Raw genomic sequence first — 21,821 nt, forward strand, 5'->3', positions numbered from 1 at the left:
GCAGGGATGCCACTGTAATGCAGATGCATTTGATTTCATCTTTTTGATGCTTGAAACAAAACATTACCAGGCTGCAAACACTAATCGAGCCCCGCTACTTGCCTGGTCAGAAGCGGTGAAATATTAATTATTTAGGGCGGCTCTAAGTGCCTGTAAAGCCAGAGGCAGAGTAAAAGGGAACATAACAGACCACTTTGAGGAGCATTAAAAAGCCATTTTGCTAATATTGACTGGATGTTTTTGGGAAGGTAATAGGATGTGAGGAGATCTCACTCACCTCATGTCTCAAGGGGACAGAATTTTTCAAAATGTCTTGTCCCATCTAAACAGAAATCACCTCCTGCGTATTGCGTTATGCAAACGGCAGCCGGGAAGAAAAAAAAAATAGTTGCCTCCTCCTGTCTTTTACCAGTTATTCCAAATGAGACTATTGGTCCTATGTATCCACGGCTTTTATTTGATGCAGTGTGAGGTTTTGCCTCTTATTGTGTCTTTACCAAGTGTGGCGCTAAAAAGAAACTTGGCAAAATATTAAGAAATAATTGACTTTCAGATAAAGCGCCATCATCATTTTATTATTAGTAACATAACACAGGCCTAGCTTAGAAACTATTAGTTGGGAAAAGTATTTTAGGGTTGAAGTCCATCTTACATTTCAGAATGTTTCCCATTTGCTGCAGGAACATAATGAAAGTATTGAAATTGCTGCCAGGAAGATTCAGTTCTCCTTGGGTTTCCCTCTGGTTCCAATATAAGGGTATGTTCACACGCAGAGTCAAAAACGTCTCAAAATACGGGGCTGTTTTCAAGAGAAAACGGCTCCTGATTTTCAGACTTATTTTGTGCCACTCGCAATTTTCGTGGCCTTTTTACCCTTAGGAGACAGATTGCAGCAGTCTGTAGTCTGTGGAAGCGATACAGGCTATCGTGCATTAGGCTTCATCCCTAATTACGGATCAGGTATTACAGATGAAATTGCGGACCCATTCATTTCTATTGGCCACAAACACTTTACGTATATTTACAGATTGATGTCCAGGCCGTAGAAATGATCCGCAAAATATAGAACATGTCCTGTTCTTGTCTGCTATTGCAGCATGGACTCGTCCATAGAAGTCTATGGGCGCTTCCACAATTGCGGACGGCTACAGATGTGTATCTGTCAGAGCCGTCTTTGCAGATAATAAAAACACTTACGGTCATGTGCATGAGGCCTAAAAGTATGGTCCGTTAATGAGACCAAAAGATCTCTTGTTTTGCTGGCCTTTCATAGTTTATGGCTAATTTGTATACCTTATTGTGGCATTTCTCTGGTTTATCTTCCAATTAGCGGTGCCCTATTGGCTAGGAGTCGACACATCGTCAGTGGCATTTACTGTAAATATTTTTTTTGCTATATCCATATTACATGTAGTTCGTGGTTCTACTGAATTGAACTTGGATCACTATAGTGATATAAGTTTTTAGTCCTGTAGAATTGAGCAGGATCTGGTTGTGGCAGCCATAATGTGAACCCTAGCATTCTGATCATCTGAAACTGGCCTATCATGGAGAGAAAAAGCTCTAGTGTGAACAGAGCCTAATTTAGGGTTGCCTTTTAGTACGTCTTGCACATTTTATAGCGTTACCGTGGTTCCAGACCTTCCCGTTGATCTCTCAGAAAAGTAATAATTGGCACACAGAGAGTTTTAGCAAGTTTGTTTGTACACTATAAAAACAATACACAATATAGACCGTGTTAGAGGTGGAACGTCACTTTAAAGATTTTTTTGTGCTTGAGGTTAAATTGATGTTTTTAAAATCGTCCCACCTGTGCCTTTTTGTAGTGCTCCTACCTGTGCATGTCATTGCTTGTGACTTCTTTGATGTACATAGAAGCCTCCTGTTGTGTGAGAATTCGTGCAGGCCCATTGCGGTCACTAGATTCAAGCATGAAAACATTTTCCTTATACTCTTTTCTATGTGTTAGGCCTCGTTCACATCTGCATCAAAATAGATTGGCATTGTGGTTGTAAGTTCCACCTTTCAATGCCAATGACGTAGGTTTGATTCCTGACCAGAGTAACGTTCTCACGGAGTTTGTACGTCCTCTCTATGTTCAGTTGGATTTTTTTCTAGAACGCTTGTTTCTAAAGCTCCTCATGCTAGTTGTATCCCCCATGACTCCTTGTCAACTACTTTAGTTTATTCTACACTGTGCCAGATTATATATACTGTACCAGGTTATTTTGTGAGCCCAGTCTATATGACGCTTGTATTGCACCCCTTTTTTCGCTCTAGTGGTGCCTGCTCCTCGTTTATGGTCCATTTTAGTCTATATGGTTAACACCACATTTTATTTGACATGATAATATAAGTTAAGAACCGAATGATCAGTTTGTGGCTGTCCGTACTTGCGGTTGGAGAAATACCCCCACTTCTCCTCATTCTCAATCAAGGGGTGAAAAATTAAGCTGTAAGCAATGAAATCCCTGTCAATCAATATCCCCTTGGATCCTGAAAGTCTACAGCCAGAATATGTGCTTACAGTGTCACAAGTCTTGTCTTTCTGCGAAATCTAATACTTTCATATTACGTTTGTTCCTCCTTTCTAGAGAACTATTAGATTTTGAGACGCTGTGCACCATCACATCTGCCACGTCTGCCCTTCTAGACAATATTGTAATATGAGCATTCCGATTTATTTGGAAACATTTGATGGAAATGGAACTAATGTTTAATATTGTGCTAGTTGTTTTACTTGGAATTTTCATGTTCGTTCCAGATTTGAAAGGTTACTTTTGAACTTAGTTCTTTCTATGACAGAGAACTGTTCCGTAGAACAGCGGTCCGCAACCTTTTTTTAACCAAGGACCAGTTTCATGCAAGGCCATCTTTCCACGGACCGGCAGGTGGGTGGGGTCTTTCTGAGTTTAGTCAGTTCACACATTGCATAAATACTGCGGATTTTCCGCAACGGAACTTGTTAAGAAAAATCCGCAGCATAATACTGTAGCAGCAAAGTGGATGAGAGAACAAATCTCATCCACACGCTGCGTGAGTAGAGAGCGGACAAAAACGCTCAAATTAACATGCGGTGCCGAGTTTTATTTTGCAGCATGTCAAATGCATTTGCCTAAATGCTACTTTTTTGTTGCGGGTTTTCACCATTTAATTTCAATAGGGAGGTTAAACCCACAACAAATAGCAGTTGTTGCGTTCATTGCAAAAAACGCAACTCGGAAAGAAAAAAATATCTTACTTAGAAGTCTGTTTCTTCCTCCAGGCGGCCTCATGGATGACCATTTATCCCATGTGACCACTGCAGCTAATCACAGGCTGTAGCGGCCGTCACATTGGATGAAACGTCATCCCAGGAGGCAAGTCTGGATGACGTCATAGGGCTGGCCTTCTGGGATGACTTTTGGTCCCATGTGACCGCCGCCGCAGCCAATCACAGTAAAACGTCATCTCAGGAGGCCGGCCTGCTAGCAGGCTGGCTAATGCTGCAGTTTTCCACAGCTGACATTCCGGGTGAAAAACTGCACTACAATTTGGTGCGATTTTTCAGCAGGGATACCCTGCGGCCACCGGGGCGGATACCGGATACTGCAGCCCGGTACCAAATGATCCACGGCCCGGTATTGGTCTGCTGCCTAGTGGTTGGGGATCGCTGCTATAGAACACAGTGCAGGAGAGCAAGCTTTGGGTTAAGAAATTTTTAGTTTAACATCTTTGACTAATGGCTCAAAACCATGGCCAGTTTGGCCCATAATATGGTGTGGAATAGGTAACTACATATCACTTAGTTTTGTGTGAGGTTCCAATATCAATGTTCCCCTAGAAGCACTGAAATTATGGCCTATAGGAGTAAACGTAGTCACAATATGGCATCTGATGGGCATCTTTTTTTAATACAGACGCCGCATATAAAAAAAAAACTGCGTATGCCACCATATTTTGATATACTGGCATGCATGGTAGTCCTTTTCCACGTGGACTTGGAAGACAGTAAGACCATTTTAACCTGAGGACTGCTGCAGGGTATACATATTTTGTTAGTGTTTATTTTTATTTTTATATACAGCTTTCCAAAGCCATTTTTTTTTTTATTAAGAACAAATAAACTGAATTATATATGAAACGGTTTTATATGGTGATCTGATGTTTTTGCAGAAAAAGTCATGTAAAAGTGATGTGAAAATGTTACGCGGTGCCTAGTACGAATTCGCTTTTACATACAATAAAGATGATAGTAGCTACAGTTAAAGGGGTTGTCGTCTTTTTTGACAATCTTTTTGTTAGAAGGGTCCTCCAACCATTGCAGTTATCTCTCTTCCTGGACCCCCAGCGATCAGCTGTGACCTATGGGTGAAACCAGTGCCCAGCGCTAGATTCCCCTGCAACACCTTCAAAATAATGTCTTCGTTCTCTATTGGAATTAATGGGCTGTCTGTGTAATACATGGATATACCAGGTCCATCAGAGCGAGAGATGTTTTTTTTTTTTTAGCAGCAGTATTTAAAAATGGATTTTAAAAACGAGACAACCCCTTTAAGTACTTGAGGAAGAAATGATTCCAAAAAGCCATCTTTAGGATGGACTAGTGGAGGAGCAGGAAAAAAACCTGAGTGATTCCCCCAGCGCTGTCACTTGGTGGTAGAAAAAGTGGTGGTGTTTTTTTTTTTAAACTGATTGCCAATCCAATGTTTCAAAAATAAAATTGCGGAAACGAAGTATACAAAGTACATACGTTTCTTGTAATGCCAGCAATGCGTTTTCGAGGTCGGACCGATTTCTTCGCCAGGCTTAAAAACGTACATGTTTTTATCAGAAGCTGTCAGGGTTGTGTCCTCGTGCCAGTGTAAGTGACGTTTATCTAATGTGTCCCAGTTTAGCAGATCTTCAAACGTAATTGTTGGTAAGACGTGTAGAATAGCAGATCTGTTACTACAGGAATTTGCCATGGCAGCACACAGGGGAGTTTGCTGGACATGAGACTGAGACATGACACCAGCGTTATATGACTCTTAAATGTCGTTTCACGCCCTGCTCTGAAAATGTGTGGACAACCTTTTAGGCTCGGGCTGGTGTGTTGCTATACCAAGTATGGGGCAGCCTGTTTGGTTGCCATGGTGATGCAATGGTGTCAGCCCTCGCTGGTCTGACCTTGGATAGTCAGTACATCTCCTTTTACACTTGCTGTGTGACAGAACGCCTGCTTTGTCCCTTAAGTGGTGCCCAGTACTTTCCAAACAAGGAAGGAAAAGTGAGAGCCATTATTTTTGTGTTTCCAATTTTCTTTTATGTCGTCACCAATATTTTATCTGCTAGAGTTGATCTTGTATTATTACTTTTCATGTTAAACTAGCCTGTGAAAATAATCTTATTTTATAGTTTTACTTTTTAGCTCTTTTTTAAACTTTTCGAGCACTTGTTCTAAAGGTAGTCTTTATTATGTGGACTCGTAGAAATGCAACAATGGGCCTCATGCATCAGCACTGACCTGCAGAAAGTCTTCATTGCCCATACCGACCTTATTTCATATTCCACATGCAGTTTAGCAAATAAACTGGAATCTGATTAGTTGCGGTCAGCAAAAAGGGGACACTTTTTCTAAGACCGTCTTGGTACAAAGCCATTGGGTGGTGCTGAATGCAACCCAACTGCACCGTTAATGTCATATAAAATAGCAGCTGACAGTCACAGTCCATTTATTTATAATAGTGTAAGAAAAGGGGAAAAAATGGTGCAACTCAAGTTACTTAAGTCACATTACGCATCAGGAGTGCGTAGCCTCTGTCAAAGCTGAACATAAGATGTGCCATGTTCTGCCATTGTTCTAGGTTTAGTACGGTATGTCATGGCCCATTTGCACCCATCGAGTCATCATCAGCTTATACATGAGTAAATCATTACCATCATTACCCAGATGAATTGCTTGTAAACCGTTGTACTCCAGCGCTACACGCCGGTAACTCGCGGAGCACAATTTCATGTAGATCTGACTTACCGTAGTGTAACCTTTCATCAGATCAGTCATTTTCGTTACAACACTTTAATGAAGACTTTTGTTACGTATAAATGTATTTATCCTACACTTCAGCGACAACTCTTATTTTATTCCGGATGGCGTACTTAGAACAGCAGTAGGTTCATTGTCCTCTTTGTCTGAGCTGCCTTGTGCTTAATTGTAGCTGCCGGGATTGAAAAGCGTATTACTAGCAATTTTCTGTGTTAACTAAACTCTTATACATAACAAACCTGTACTTTTGAGTGGTGGAATGAATACAAATTACCCAACTCCTTTGTAGTTTTGTGTTTCTTTAGTTATTGTCGCTTGGCCTTTTTACTTGTTGGTTCTCAACACTTAAGCAGGTGCTTGGGTTTGTGTTCTAGTAAGGAGGTAAGTTTATTATTAAAGCATACCTATATTTTCATAAAACTTTTGACACTGATCAAAACTTCTGACATGTCAGAAGTTTTGATCAGTGGGGTCCGAGAACTTTGATCCACACCAATCACTGAAACGAAGCTGCAGAAGCGCTAGGGTGAGCGCTGTGCTGCTTCATTTCTGATCCTCTCTGCTCGGTTTTCTGAGGAAAGACGAGCGAGCGGTGCACAGGCAAAATAGAAAGTCTATGAATCCGTACAATGTTTGTTCTGCTTTCCGAGGAAAGCTGAGCAGAGCCAATCAGAAATCAAGCGGCGCAGCGCTCATCTGAGTGCTTTTGCTGCTTTGTTTTAGCGAATCGTGCGTGTCTCAGTGCTCCTACAGCTAACGATCAAAATTCTGACATGTCTCTCTAAAATGTCAAAAGTGTTATGAAAGTAGATGTATATTTTAAAGGAGTCTTCTCAAGTTTAAAAAGTAACTGTCATTTCATAAAACTTTTGACATGTCATAGGGATATGTCAGATGTTTTTATCACTGGGGGTCCGAGTTATGTGATCCTTATCAATCGCTGATACAAAAAGGCAAAATCGCTCAGCTTTTAAGTTGTAAAGGGATAAGTTTGACTCACTTCGGATCTTCTCGGAAAGACCGCTGAATACGAGCTCATGGGTTTCTATGAGCCCGTCTTCAGCTAACCCTGCTTCTTCAATGAGAGCCAAAGTTGTGGTTTGTTTTTTTTTTGTTTTTTTTTTCCCGTTTAAAAACACTTTGTTTTAATTTCTCAATAAATCTTTATAGCAGTTGGAGCTTCATTTTTATGATAGTTCCAGAAAACCCTGCAATGACATAGATTTAAAAAATGACAACATGCTGGCAGCCTTCAGCCACCACTAGAGGGTGCTTAGGAGCTAACTGCATACTGTTTTATATATTGGAAATTAAAGCAGTAAGTACTCACCTTGTTGCAAATATTAATGGAATAATAACTTTAAATGGTCCTTGTTGGAGAGAAACTCTGGCAGGGGATTTGTAATCCTCTACCATTCCCACCCATCTGCTTTGGGACTACTGGGTCCTCACCACCATCTTCAAGCAGGACCAGAAGTTGTGGTGGTGTGTATGAATGTGTTACCAGGCCTTCTAGTGCCATATTCAGGCCACTTCTTAGCTAACAGCACAGCCTCTTCATTATCTATTAGGAAGTCTAAAGTACTCCATAAGGAATAAATACAGTTGGAGACTCCAGTTTGTAGGTTTTTTTTTTTTTTTTTAAAGAAAAAACAAAAACTATTGTCAAGACAACACATGTCTACTTTCCCTATAAGGATCAGCCAGGACAGGGAGACCCTGAAAAGAGCGACCGTCGCACTGCAGTACTCGAGGTGATCATGCAGCTCATTGTCAGAGGACTGCATTATCAAAGGGGGTTACCCTTATGGGACAATCCATTTAACAAAACCTAGGATCAGGGAGACGTCCTGTTGAAGACCATTTTTCTGTCTTTTGTCACTTCACTCGTGCAAGGCAATACTTAATAATTGAATTGTCATCTATTCAGATACAATAGCAATAGTGTCAAGCTCTTCTATGCTGAAAATTATTCGAATGCGTCACAAAGTGCAATGACCTGTGTAAAAAGTTTTCGTCCTGCTACCAATACCTTTATATGGTAACGAGAACTGTCTAGCTGACATCATCCTAGAGAACAGAGCCGCGAGTTAGTGACAACCGTAAATCCTTTCTCTCTGCTGGAATTACATTTACAGTGTTATGATCTTCATACTGTGTTGTGTAGAGTAATAGAGCACTAGTAGCATAGCATAGCGTGATGCAAAGAAGTAATAAAATCCAATAACCACATAGATACATAAAAGATTGATGGCAGAAAAGGACCGCATGGTACACCTACTCTGCTCTTCTATTATTTCCTTTTTATTTTGATCCTAGATAGATAGAAGTTTGTCCCATGCATGTTTAAATTCACTTACTGATGTTTCTCCAATCACATCTGCTGTAAGTGTGTTCCAAGCTTCTACTACTCGTACAGTAAAATATTTTCTTAATAGGTTAATATACTGCGCATTAGACTATCTCCCACTCTTGGGTTGTACTTATGCGGATAGACATTGAGGCATGGTCTCTCTTTTTAAAGGGGTTGTCCAGCTCCTAAAAATTGATGGCCTATCCTAATGCTAGGCCATAAATAGCTGATGGGTTGGGGTCCGGCTCCCAGGAACCTCCCCTATCAGCTTTTTTGAAGGGGGTGCAGATCTCGTACGGGCGCTGCTACCCCTTAATTTCTTCTTGCTCATTTGTGAATTGCCGACACACATTTAGTGGTGATTCACAGGTATTGCAGCCTTCTTGTCCCATTGAAGTGAATTGGAGAACAAGGCTGCAATACCGGTGAATCGCTTCTACATCCGTGTACGAGCGCTGGACTCACTTCAAAACAGCTGATCGGTGGGGGACATTGAGTCAGATCCCGACCCCTCAGCTATTGATGGCCTATCCTGAGGATAGGCCATTGATTTTTGGGGACTGGACACCCCCTTTAAGCCCATAATGCTTCAAGATCATAGGTGTCGTTAGTAATCCGTGTTAAGCCGATAACTAACGGTACATTATTTTGAGACCTAGTTTATATTGAGGGACTATATACATGATTATGTGACAAAAAATAGTAGTATGAGTGACCGCCAGCACGGATTTACGAAGGACAGAAGTTGTCAAACTAACCTGATTTGTTTTTATGAAGAGGTGAGCAGAAGCCTAGACAGAGGGGCCGCTGTGGATATAGTGTTTTTGGATTTTGCAAAGGCATTTGACACTGTCCCTCATAGACATCTAATGGGTAAATTAAGCACTATAGGTTTAGAAAGTATAGTTTGTAATTGGATTGAGAATTGGCTCAAGGACCGTATCCAGAGAGTTGTGGTCAATGATTCCTACTCTGAATGGTCCCCGGTTATAAGTGGTGTACCCCAGGGTTCAGTGCTGGGACCACTATTATTCAACTTATTTATTAATGATATAGAGGATGGGATAAATAGCACGATTTCTATTTTTGCAGATGACACCAAGCTATGTAATATAGTTCAGTCTATGGAAGATGTTTTGTAAATTGCAAGCGGATTTAAACTAAGTTTTGGGCGTCGTCTTGGCAAATGAAGTTTAATGTAGATAAATGTAAAGTTATGCACCTGGGTACCAACAACCTGCATGCATCATATGTCCTAGGGGGGGGGGGGGCTACACTGGGGGAGTCACTTGTTGAGAAGGATCTGGGTGTACTTGTAGATCATAAACTAAATAACAGCATACAATGTCAATCAGCTGCTGCAAAGGCCAGCAAGATATTGTCGTGTATTAAGAGGCATGGACTCTCAGGACAGGGATGTAATATTACCACTTTACAAAGCATTAGTGAGGCCTCATCTAGAATATGCAGTTCAGTTCTGGGCTCCAGTTTATAGAAAGGATGCCCTGGAGTTGGAAAAAATACGGAGAAGAGCAACGAAGCTAATAAGGGGCATGGAGAATCTAGGGATGTCACGATACCAGAATTTTGACTTCGATACCGATACTTAGTGTAGTATTGCGATTTCGATACCAATTCAATACTTGGCCAACAGTAATAATAAAAGTTAAAACCATTAACATCACTGATCACAATCTTTTAGCGAACTGCAAATCCACAGAACTATCCAGGGATTAAGTTCAATTTTCAATATCTTGTGTATGAGCACTTTAGGTCCAACTGTATCAAAGGCTTTGCTGAAATCCTGATAGGCGATATCCACGGCACCGCCTTCATTCCAACACTTTTGGGACATAGTCAAAGAAAACAATGAGATTAGTTTGGCATAATCAGTCTTCGGTAAAGCCACACTGTTTTGGGTCCAACAAGTTTTTTTTTGTTTTTTTTAGGTGGTCAATTTTCTTTATCAGGAGAGCTTCGAATTATTTTTACTACTACAGATGTTAAGCTAACTGGCCTGTAGTTACCAGCTTCTTCTCTACGACTCTTCTTATGAATGGGTACAACATTGACCATTCTCCAATCATCAGGAGCATGAAGGGACTGGTTAATGAAATCCGTTAGCATTGCAGCAATGACCAATAAGAACTTGTACTTACTCATTGCCCTATTTAACTTTAAATGCACAAGTTCACCTAAAACATCCGCTTACAAAAACACCGGAGCTGAACCATTATAACTGGAGGCGATACCATTATTATTTTGACATGCCTGTGATCTGCCAGCTGTCTTGTGTGGTCTAATAACAATGAATCCTGGCATCCTGTCAGTTTTATACATTTACATTTCGTTCCTTTTGTTAGTTTATAGTTCTTATGTGTTGAGCTCCTTAGCATACTAATACGTAAACATTTTATATGGGCATTCTCAATTAGAGAGGAGTCCCTTATTCAGGACCTTTATCAATTAGCTGGAGCAGAGAAGCTCGCTCTCGCGCCTGTCCCGTACATAAATTGCACGGACAACCCATTACTTTAAATGATGCACTATGCAATTCCCCCTGCTATAGGTGAAGTAAACACTTGCTGCCATGTACTCCTACAGATTGGATTCCTTTTTAGAAGGTTATTTTTAGGGTTCAGTCACATGCAGCAGATTCTGTTGCAGAAATTTTCTGCGGCAGAGAATCTGTTCCATTCATCTCAGTGGAACATGCAGAAATCCACAAACCATATAAACGGAACTGGTTTTCACGCGCAGGAAAATTTCTGCTACAACATTTACCGCATGTGACCGCACCCTTGCAATAGTGTACAACTAACGGTCAGTAGACCTCAGATTATATAGTAGTTGCCGCACATAGATGGATAAGACAGTTTCCTGATTCCAGTATTCGTATAGACCAGAATGCATAAACCAAATGCAAGATTCATGAGTCCGTCAAATGAAGAAGACATTACTAGTACTGTGTTCTTGAGTTGCTTTAGGTAGATGTAGCAGAGCTGAATTTGAAATGTGTGAACTCATAACTTCACTGTTTTGATATGAACAATTCACCAAATCTTCTTTCCCTTCCTCTATTTTAGACCACCAGAAACTGGAGCGTGAGGCTCGCATTTGCCGACTTCTAAAGCATCCAAATATTGGTAAGTTTTCTTCTTCTTTTATCTACTCATGTAAGTGTCTAGTCCCTGTGAACAAGCTCTGGTCAATATTATGGATGACGAGTAGGCGCTGCTGGTTGACAAGATTTTAATCACTAGAGATCATAGGGGAGAATAGGAGATATGAGTGCAGTACGACTAGCTGGGTTAGAGCCTAACTATGCAGTCGTATTAGACCAATGGTGGTCATATGTTTGCATAACCAGGTAGATTTGCCATTCAGTAGTCTGGGAAAGCTGGGTAACCAGGCCTGTGGGAGCTATAATAGTGTCCATATTGTTTGTGAGTCAGATTTTCCTGTATCGCATTTTGACAGAAGAGGACAGTCATATTTTATTGTTGTAGGAGGTGTGGGGGGAATGTTCTGTAACACAAGTAATATTTCTGTGCTAGTGGTGCATTGCTGTCAGCACAGAGCCTGCGTTGTTGTAGAATGGTAGGTGCCTCCTATTTGCACCAGACTTTATCTGTACAATTGGCTGGTTAGGGTGGGGGGTGTCACTGGCAGAACACGAGCTCGGGCTTGAAATGCTCTGCGTTTGTTTGTACATTCGGCTCTGAAATATGGATCATCTGGTAGGGACAGAAGGCATGTGGTATGCCGGCGTTGGCATGACATTTTCCAATCCTGTCCTGTAATATTTGTGGGATACTAATGCTTTCTGCCAAAATGTTTTCTATTGGCGTTCCTGCTGATTGCTTGGATCGCAGTCTCAGACGAGACAAGATGCTGTTATATTATGAGTTTATCTTGCTGAGCATTGGCAGCGCTCTCAGAATGCTTTTAATCCCTTTAGGGATGACACATCACTTGTTTCACAGGAAGGGGGGCCCTTCAAGTTCCATTTATTTAATGCACTGAGAGTTTTATTGGTTAGTGTAGGGGGACGAGTGGTACAGAATAGTTGACTATATGGAACAAGGTAGCCCGGACTTCCTTCAATATTAAAAAAGTCCATTTATTTTGAAGGGACTCTACCCACTATATACATATAAAAAAGGCGTTGTTGTGCTAAGGAAATACTCCTGCGCCGGGAGCATGTTTTTTCGATTTCTAACCAGATGTACATTGAGAGTAGTTTTCCTTAAAATTCTTCAATTCACATGTTTGTCTCTCCCTTGGTGTGTTATAATGTAAAACACACTTCTAGACAGTATTTAGAGGGGTACAGTATGTTAGTGTTCTCTCCTCTATCGTAGAGAAGTTGTGCTGGTGAGATCACACACACGCTCATACTTTAAAGTTGGTGCCCACGACCATGAAGGCTGTGATGTTTGAACACCACATTTGCCTTTTTTCCTTTGGTGAAATCATCAGTTAATTCATAGGCTGCTTGCAGTCAGTGAATGGAAAGATTCTTGTTCACATCCAGAGACTGACTGCCTGTCTGTCGTGATTTGTATGCGACTTATTAAAGGTACATTTATGTGTCGGGATAATGTTGCTGAGAGGTAAACCACATGAAATTACAATTCTGGAAAAAAAACACAGATATTTGCGTGGCTTTTCCACAGACCTCACTCACAGTATAACCACACAAGAAAAAACCTGCATTTATTTACCTGCTGATTGTTGCAGTGTGGCAATCGTGCAGTTCTCTGCCGCAACATTACTACTCTGTGTGAATGCATATCAGAACGGTCTCTTGTAAAAAAAACAAAACAAAAAAAAACAACTCTGCAATCAGGACAAGTTTCAGAATCCAGATGTAAAAAAGTATCTTTTCATTCACTTACAGCAAACCTGGTTCTTGTGAGGAATAGAAAGCTTGATGACAAAGAAATATGGCCGCTATTACTTCTCCCACAAGAGTTGTCACCTAGCTTGCCCACACGCCTAAACCGTGAATCTGCGTGGCAGACCTTCCAGCCTGGTGACCATCCCTGTGGTATCGGTAACAATAGCCGTAATTGTTGTCCACCAGTATAACCAAGAAATGGCAGAAAATGTAACCACGTAATATAGTAAAAGTGGCTGCTAGACGCTTCTTGTATTACAGGTTATGTACACTATTATAAAACAAAAAAGTTTTCAATGATGTCGATCAGTGTGTTTCGGTGTAACTTTCTAATGACTTTTTTATTACAAATTATCTTTACTTTTTGAGATACAACTGCTTTGTATCCTGCATAAAGAGCAGCTGTATCCTGCGGTGAAACCTGTATCCGTCCGGTTAGAGACACGCAGGATCAAGCCGTTAGGGGCAGTTCACACGTTGCGTAAACACGACGGTTTTTCCGCAACGGAATTAGTAATTACTGATGCAATACGTACCGTATTTATGGACACCCTTCCGTAAATGCGGATGATTTACGGATGACTATAAATGACTACAGATCCATATTTATGGATGGATGAAAAATACGGTCGTGTGCATGGGGCCTCCGATGTGATAGATAACTGGTGGATCCTGCGTGGTAGAGACACGCGGGACCCGCCGACACGGAAACCTGTCAGTTCCGCTGACCTGATGGATTCAGGTCTCAGCGCAGGATTCAGCTGCTCTGTATACAGGATACCCAGCAGCTGTATCTGAAAAAGTTAATTATTTTTTTTTAATAAAAAGTAATTACCAAACACACTGATGCACATTTTTATTTAAAAATAAAGTTTTCCAAGGTGTACATAGCCTTTAAGTATTAACCACTTAGGCCCCATGCACACGACCGTAAAAACTCCCATAATTACGGGCCCATAGACTTCTATTGGCCACGGGTACCTCCCTGTATGCTTACGTGAAGGTGTCCGGGCCGTTGAAAAAGATAGAACATGTCCTATTTCAGGCCGTAATTACGGCACGGGCAGCCCATAGAAGTCTATGGGGCTCCTGTAATTACGGGTGACTACGTGTGTGCACCCGCAATTACAGGAGCGTTGCTAGGCGACGTCCGTGTATAGTCACTGTCCAGGGTGCTGAAAGAGTTAAATGATCGGCAGTAACTCTTTCAGCACCAGGGACAGCGGCTACCGATCACAATATAGATAAAGCTGTAAAAAAATAAATAAAAATAAATTCATACTTACCCAGAACTCCCTGCTTCTTCCTCCAGTCCGGCCTCCTGGGATGACGTTCCAGACCATGTGACTGCTGCAGCCAATCACAAGCCAATCACTGGCTGCAGCGGTCACTTGGACTGCTGCGTCATCCAGGGAGGTCGGGCTGGATGCAAGAGAGGGCCGCGTCACCAAGACAACAGCCGGGTAAGTATGGATTTCTTTTACTTTTATTACGGAAAGGGCTACCCCTTCTCTCTATCCTGCACTGATAGAGAGAAGGAGCTGCCGATTTACTGCAGTGTAATTTTGCAGCCAAAAACGTGTGACACCGGACCCGTATTTACGGGTGGACAAAAATACGGTCGTGTGCATGGGGCCTTACTGCCTGCATTCCATCACATTCATATTTGCAGTCTATTTGAATACCAGAACCAGCCAGGGACTGCCATCCTTACTACGGCAACCTCTAATTTTACTAGTCGGTATCCTCTACTTACGTGGAGCGCATTGATTGGCTCAGACAGCTGTCAGATTGATACCTACCTATTTTTTTGCACTCAGCTGTCAAAACAGTTATTACGGATGTCACATTAATACTCTGTGCAACAGACAGTTTAATTCACGTTCTGGAGTAAAACCCACTCCTTTTGTCTTCGGTTCTTTATGTCAGTGTAATTATTTGAAACCGTCTCCTTATTTCCTGACTCCTTTACTTAGCGGAATGTCCTCCTACCAATATTTAATTGTGGTGTAACAGATTGTTCACCAGTCATTTATTGCATATATTGTCACAGGTCATGGCTCCTATAAATAAGTTCAGTAAAACTGAAACAGTCAAAAACATTGGCGTATAATTATATTTAATAATATGTTCCATTCTCCCACCATCGATCGCTGTCCTGTTTCATGCCACTCTGCACTTTTTGTTAAAAGAAAATAGGGGCGTAACTAGGAAAGACTGTTCCCCATAGCAAACTTTTGGCTGAAACCCCCCACAATGAACATTTCCGTTCTGTGTGCAATGTAAAAATACAGCTAGGCCGGCAGTGATCTCTTATTAACCCTTAGTTACAGAGTTACGAAAATTGTAACAAATCGTTAAGCACTGACATTTTAACATTTGTTATCACTTAATTGTTATTTCATAGTCAAAATAAGTTATTAAAAAAACTGACCCGAAACTTAGAGCACTGAGACACACCGCTGTAGATAGCGCCACACACCACCCCCCTATGTGCATAGTGCCGCACACCACCCCCCTATGTGCATAGTGCCGCACACCACCCCCCTATGTGCATAGTGCCGCACACCACCCCCCTATGTGCATAGTGCCGCACACCACCCCCCTATGTGCATAGTGCCGCACACCACCCCCCTATGTGCATAGTGCCGCACACCACCCCCCTATGTGCACAGTGCCGCACACCACCCCCCTATGTGCACAGTGCCGCACACCACCCCCCTATGTGCACAGTGCCGCACACCACCCCCCTATGTGCACAGTGCCGCACACCACCCCCCTATGTGCACAGTGCCGCACACCACCCCCCTATGTGCACAGTGCCGCACACCACCCCCCTATGTGCACAGTGCCGCACACCACCCCCCTATGTGCACAGTGCCGCACACCACCCCCCTATGTGCACAGTGCCACACACCACCCCCTTATGTGCACAGTGCCACACACCACCCCCTTATGTGCACAGTGCCACACACCACCCCCTTATGTGCACAGTGCCACACACCACCCCCTTATGTGCACAGTGCCACACACCACCCCCTTATGTGCACAGTGCCACACACCACCCCCTTATGTGCACAGTGCCACACACCACCCCCTTATGTGCATAGTGCCACACACCACCCCCCTATGTGCATAGTGCCACACACCACCCCCCTATGTGCATAGTGCCACACACCACCCCCCTATGTGCATAGTGCCACACACCACCCCCCTATGTGCATAGTGCCACACACCACCCCCCTATGTGCATAGTGCCACACACCACCCCCCTATGTGCATAGTGCCACACACCACCCCCCTATGTGCACAGTGCCACACACCACCCCCCTATGTGCACAGTGCCACACACCACCCCCCTATGTGCACAGTGCCACACACCACCCCCCTATGTGCACAGTGCCACACACCACCCCCCTATGTGCACAGTGCCACACACCACCCCCCTATGTGCACAGTGCCACACACCACCCCCCTATGTGCACAGTGCCACACACCACCCCCCTATGTGCACAGTGCCACACACCACCCCCCTATGTGCACAGTGCCACACACCACCCCCCTATGTGCACAGTGCCACACACCACCCCCCTATGTGCACAGTGCCACACACCACCCCCCTATGTGCACAGTGCCACACACCACCCCCCTATGTGCACAGTGCCACACACCACCCCCCTATGTGCACAGTGCCACACACCACCCCCCTATGTGCACAGTGCCACACACCACCCCCCTATGTGCACAGTGCCACACACCACCCCCCTATGTGCATAGTGCCACACACCACCCCCCTATGTGCATAGTGCCACACACCACCCCCCTATGTGCATAGTGCCACACACCACCCCCCTATGTGCATAGTGCCACACACCACCCCCCCATGTGCATAGTGCCACACACCACCCCCCTTTGTGCATAGTGCCACACACCAACCCCCCTTGTGCATAGTGTCACCCCAAACAAATAAAAAAAATTATACTCACCTATCACCGTTCCCACGTTGAATGGAGCTGCTCCACAGCTGCCTGAGACAGGACACTTGTGTAGGCTGCGTGTGATGGTCATGGCAGCCTGGGCTGCAGACCTAACGTGGCCTGTAGCTTAGTAAATGGCAGTGCAGGGAGCTAGCTCCCTGATCTGCAATAGCGTATGATTGTATCTGCGTCCTAAGGACGCAGCTACAATTAAATGTGGCAGTCGCCCGGTCCCCCGGATGACCAATGCTGGCGACGCCACCGGGAATGAGGGGGACTGTGCCGCCCGGCCCATAAGTGTTGGGCATGGTGGCACGGGCAGGCTGCGAGCCCCATAGCAGCCGATATGGCGGCTACAGTGGCCGTTACGCCACTGTGCAATGGCCAATTGCGTGGCAGGGGGAGACAGGCGGTAAGAAGAATTCTGGAGATTTATCCAAACTGATTACATAGTGCAGTTAAAAAAAAGACCTGTCTATCAAGTTCAACCAGGGCAAAGGAAAAGTAAAGAAGAAAGGAGCATTCTGATTGGTTGCCAAGGGCAACTACTCCACATTTACAGCGGTTTTGGTACGTTTCTCAAAACATTTTTTTTTTGTGTTTTTATACGGTTTTAGGCTACTTTAGAGCCAAATATGTTAGCCTGGAAACCTATTTAAAAGCTCTTTAACTCGCCTTTTTTCGGCCAGACAGATGGTCGTCTGTGTCCAGCCAATCCATATCAATTATTTAAACCATAGGAAACAGCCAGGCGCTCACATATGGCTGTTTCTAGTACTTCCGCTGACAGTGAACCATTTTCTTTTTCAGATTTAAATTTTAGTTTTTTCCTCCCCACATTCCAAAAGCCATTACTTTTTTTTATTTTTTCGATATAGTCCTACGAGTGCTTGATTTTTGCGGAATGAGTTGTAGTTTTTCGTAGCATCATTTATTCTGCCATATAATGTACTAGGAAACGGGATTTTTTTTTAAATTTGTGGGGTAGAAAATGAGAATAAAACAGCGATTCCTCCATTATTTTTTGGCTGTCGTTTTTACGGAATTCACTGTGCAATTAAATCAACATGTTAACTTTATTCTGTGGGTTAATACGATTACGGCGATACCAAATATGTATAGTTTTTTTTCTATATTTTACTACTTTTACAAGTAAAAGCCTAAGTGTAAAAAATAAAATTTATTTTGTGTCGCCAAATTCCGAGAGCCATAACTTTTTTTGTTCCGTCGATTAAGAGGTATGAGGGCTTATTTTTTGCGGGATAAGCTGTAGTTTTTAAGGATACCATTTTGGGGTACATGCGATATTTTGATCACTTTTTATTTCATTTTTTGTGGGAGATGAAGTGACCAAAAAATAGAGATTCTGGCGTTTAATTTATTTTATTTTTTTACGGCGTTCACTGTGCGGGTTAAAGAATGAGATATTGTAATATTTCAGACTTTTACGGACGCGGCGATACCAATTCTGTTTATTTTTTTACTATGCCCTAGGGGGAAAATGTGTTTTTTTTTTTTTTTGCAAACTTTTTTCATTAAATTTTTTTTTTAAAATAAATTACTTTATTTTACTTATTTTTACTTTTTTATTTATCCGCCAAGTGGACTTCAACCAGCGATCGTTAGATCATTAGGCCCCCAGGCAGCCATAGCAATCATAGCCCCCCTCGCGATGAGCTGTTAGAGGGGGTTGCCCCCTCTTTATAACTATTTAAATGCTGCGGTCGCTATTGACCGCGGCATTTAACGAGTTAAACGAGCGCAATGCCGCTCGTTACTATGAAGTGTTGTCTGTAACAAACAGCCAACACCGGCAGTTTACGGCGCGTGTTCACTAAGTGAGCCCGTTCCATACCCCCCCACCCGACTTTGGCGTATGGATACGTCAAATGTCGGGAAGGGGTTAAAGAGGCTCTGTCACCAGATTTTGCAACCCCTATCTGCTATTGCAGCAGATAGGCGCTGCAATGTAGATTACAGTAACGTTTTTATTTTTAAAAAACGAGCATTTTTGGCCAAGTTATGACCATTTTTGTAATTATGCAAATGAGGCTTGCAAAAGTCCAAGTGGGTGTGTTTAAAAGTAAAAGTCCAAGTGGGTGTGTATTAGGTGCGTACATCGGGGCGTTTTTAATACTTTTACTAGCTGGGCGCTGTGAAGAGAAGTAACATCCTCTTCTCTTCAGAACGCCCAGCTTCTGACAGTGCAGATCTGTGACGTCACTCACAGGTCCTGCATCGTGACGGCCACATCGGCAGCAGAGGCTACAGTTGATTCTGCAGCAGCATCAGCGTTTGCAGGTAAGATCGACTTACCTGCAAACGCTGTTGCTGCTGCAGAATCAACTGTAGCCTCTGGTGCCGATGTGGCCGTCACGATGCAGGACCTGTGAGTGACGTCACAGATCTGCACTGTCACAAGCTGGGCGTTCTGAAGAGAAGAGGATGTTACTTCTCATCAGAGCGCCCAGCTAGTGAAAGTATTAAAAACGCCCCGATGTACGCACATAATACACACCCACTTGGACTTTTGCAAGCCTCATTTGCATAACTACAAAAATGGTCATAACTTGGCCAAAAATGCTCGTTTTTTTTAAATAAAAACGTTACTGTAATCTACATTGCAGCGCCTATCTGCTGCAATAGCAGATAGGGGTTGCAAAATCTGGTGACAGAGCCTCTTTAAGGTCATGTATCAAAAGTCGCAAATAGTGTGAAAAAAAAAGTTAGGGGCTTTAGAAAATGGACCATGACTATAATTTGTGCCAGAAACTGGCGTAAATTATAGCGAAAATCAACACCATCTCGTAGCTGGTGTAATATTCCCTTTTAGGCGACCGGGCACCCAATTTACATATAGGTGTCCTCATAAATCTCCCTCAGAGTATTACACTGATCAGATAAAATACCACAACCAATGTGTGTCCATGGAAAATCTCATGAACCAAAATAATTTACAATTGCCCTACATGCAAAGAATAAAGATAAAATTACTAGTTATTGAACCATGCCCTTACTAAATGTGCTGTGTAAATGGAAATCCATGTTTTAAAGGGTTTGTCCAGGATTAGAAAAACATGGCTACTTTCCTCTAAAAATATCGCCACACCTGTCCATGAGTTGTGTCTGGTATTGCAGCTCAGAGAAAGTAGATATCTGCAGGACAACCAGCAATCCGACCATACGGAGCACGTATGGATCCCAACTTCAGGGGGTGCTCGCAGCGGATAACCCCGGTCCAGCGGAAATAGTAAATCCAAATAAAGAGGGAGAAGCTTTGCATTACCTGCATGCTTGACAAAGACCTCGTGAGGGTGGAAACGTTGCAGGTGATGTTTTGGTGAATAAAAGACAAAAACTTTTCTACTGGGGTGCTGCGGTTTCCTCCTCTTTATTTGGTATTGCAGCTCGGCTCCATTAAAGTGAATAGTACTGAGCTGCAATACCACACACAATCTTTGGACACGTGTTGTGTGTTTCTTTTTAAAAAAAAAAAAAAAGCCGCAATATTTTACTAATTCTGTATGCGCACTTTAACCCATTTAATCCATATCCTTGAAGTGTCCCACCAGCTGGAGTGCAATAATTTGGACTATTATTGTTACTCTGGCTAAACGGTATAGTAAAGTTATCGTTTTTGGACCACTATATATGAGCGACAATGATCTTGGTGAAGTATGACAATTCTCGTACGCCATTTGACAGGACGTAGACTCTGCATCTACAATTGTATAACATTATGGTCTAAAGTATATGGAAGAGGTCCTCCAGCTCACCTGACACTTGATGTGTGTGTCGTGGTCATCGCACGGGCTCTCGTGTCGGCACACGTTGGGTGTAGGCAGGTAGAGGCAAAGGGCTGAGTCCAGCGATAAGAAGATAAAATGGAAACTAATTCCAAGTTTACTGAGGTTTCAAATATAAAAAGGTCCAATTGTTGGGAGTCCTGGTGTGCAAAAATAGAAGGAATATGACGGTCCAGTCTTGAGGCCTACGCGTTTCAGACGCTGAGCACGTCCTTAATCATGGCTTAATCAAACAGCCATGATTAAGGACGTGCTCAGCGTCTGAAACGCGTAGGCCTCAAGACTGGACCGTCATATTCCTTCTATTTTTGCACACCAGGACTCCCAACTATTGGACCTTTTTATATTTGAAACCTCAGTAAACTTGGAATTAGTTTCCATTTTATCTTCTTATCGCTGGACTCAGCCCTTTGCCTCTATTATGGTCTAAAATTATGTAGCCCCTTGGTTTGTTTCATATTTGGGCTTGTCCACACGTAACGGAATTGCTGCAGAAAATTTGTACAGCAATTCCGTTGAAAGTAGCAGACAATCCACTGTGGGAAAAACACCATTTGCTTCGTCTTTTACTGCAGAAAATGGTGCATATTTTTCTACGTTTTTCACAATGCTGGGAGATGGTGACATCTCTTATGGAAAACGCAGCAATTCTGAAAAATACGCACCGCAGGTCAAGTTCTGGTCGGAATTTTTACGCTGCGTGTGGATGAGATTTGTTAAATCTCACCCACTCAGCTACCACTGTATTCTGCGTATTTTCCATCCTCAATTCCGGACG

General features: G+C 42.8%; 1 protein-coding gene across 25 annotated transcripts in view; it reads left to right on the forward strand.

The window, feature by feature from the left end:
* The window catches only part of CAMK2G (calcium/calmodulin dependent protein kinase II gamma), a 214,473-nt gene that overhangs the window by 85,065 nt on the left and 107,587 nt on the right, over positions 1–21,821 (forward strand). For all 25 annotated transcript variants that reach the window (XM_075841627.1, XM_075841624.1, XM_075841629.1 and 22 more), the window contains exon 3: positions 11,444–11,503. In XM_075841627.1, the coding sequence (XP_075697742.1) occupies positions 11,444–11,503 (60 nt within the window). The remainder of the gene's footprint in view (positions 1–11,443; positions 11,504–21,821) is intronic.

This window comes from Rhinoderma darwinii, chromosome 11, assembly GCF_050947455.1.
Source record: "Rhinoderma darwinii isolate aRhiDar2 chromosome 11, aRhiDar2.hap1, whole genome shotgun sequence".
Lineage (NCBI taxonomy): Eukaryota > Metazoa > Chordata > Amphibia > Anura > Rhinodermatidae > Rhinoderma > Rhinoderma darwinii.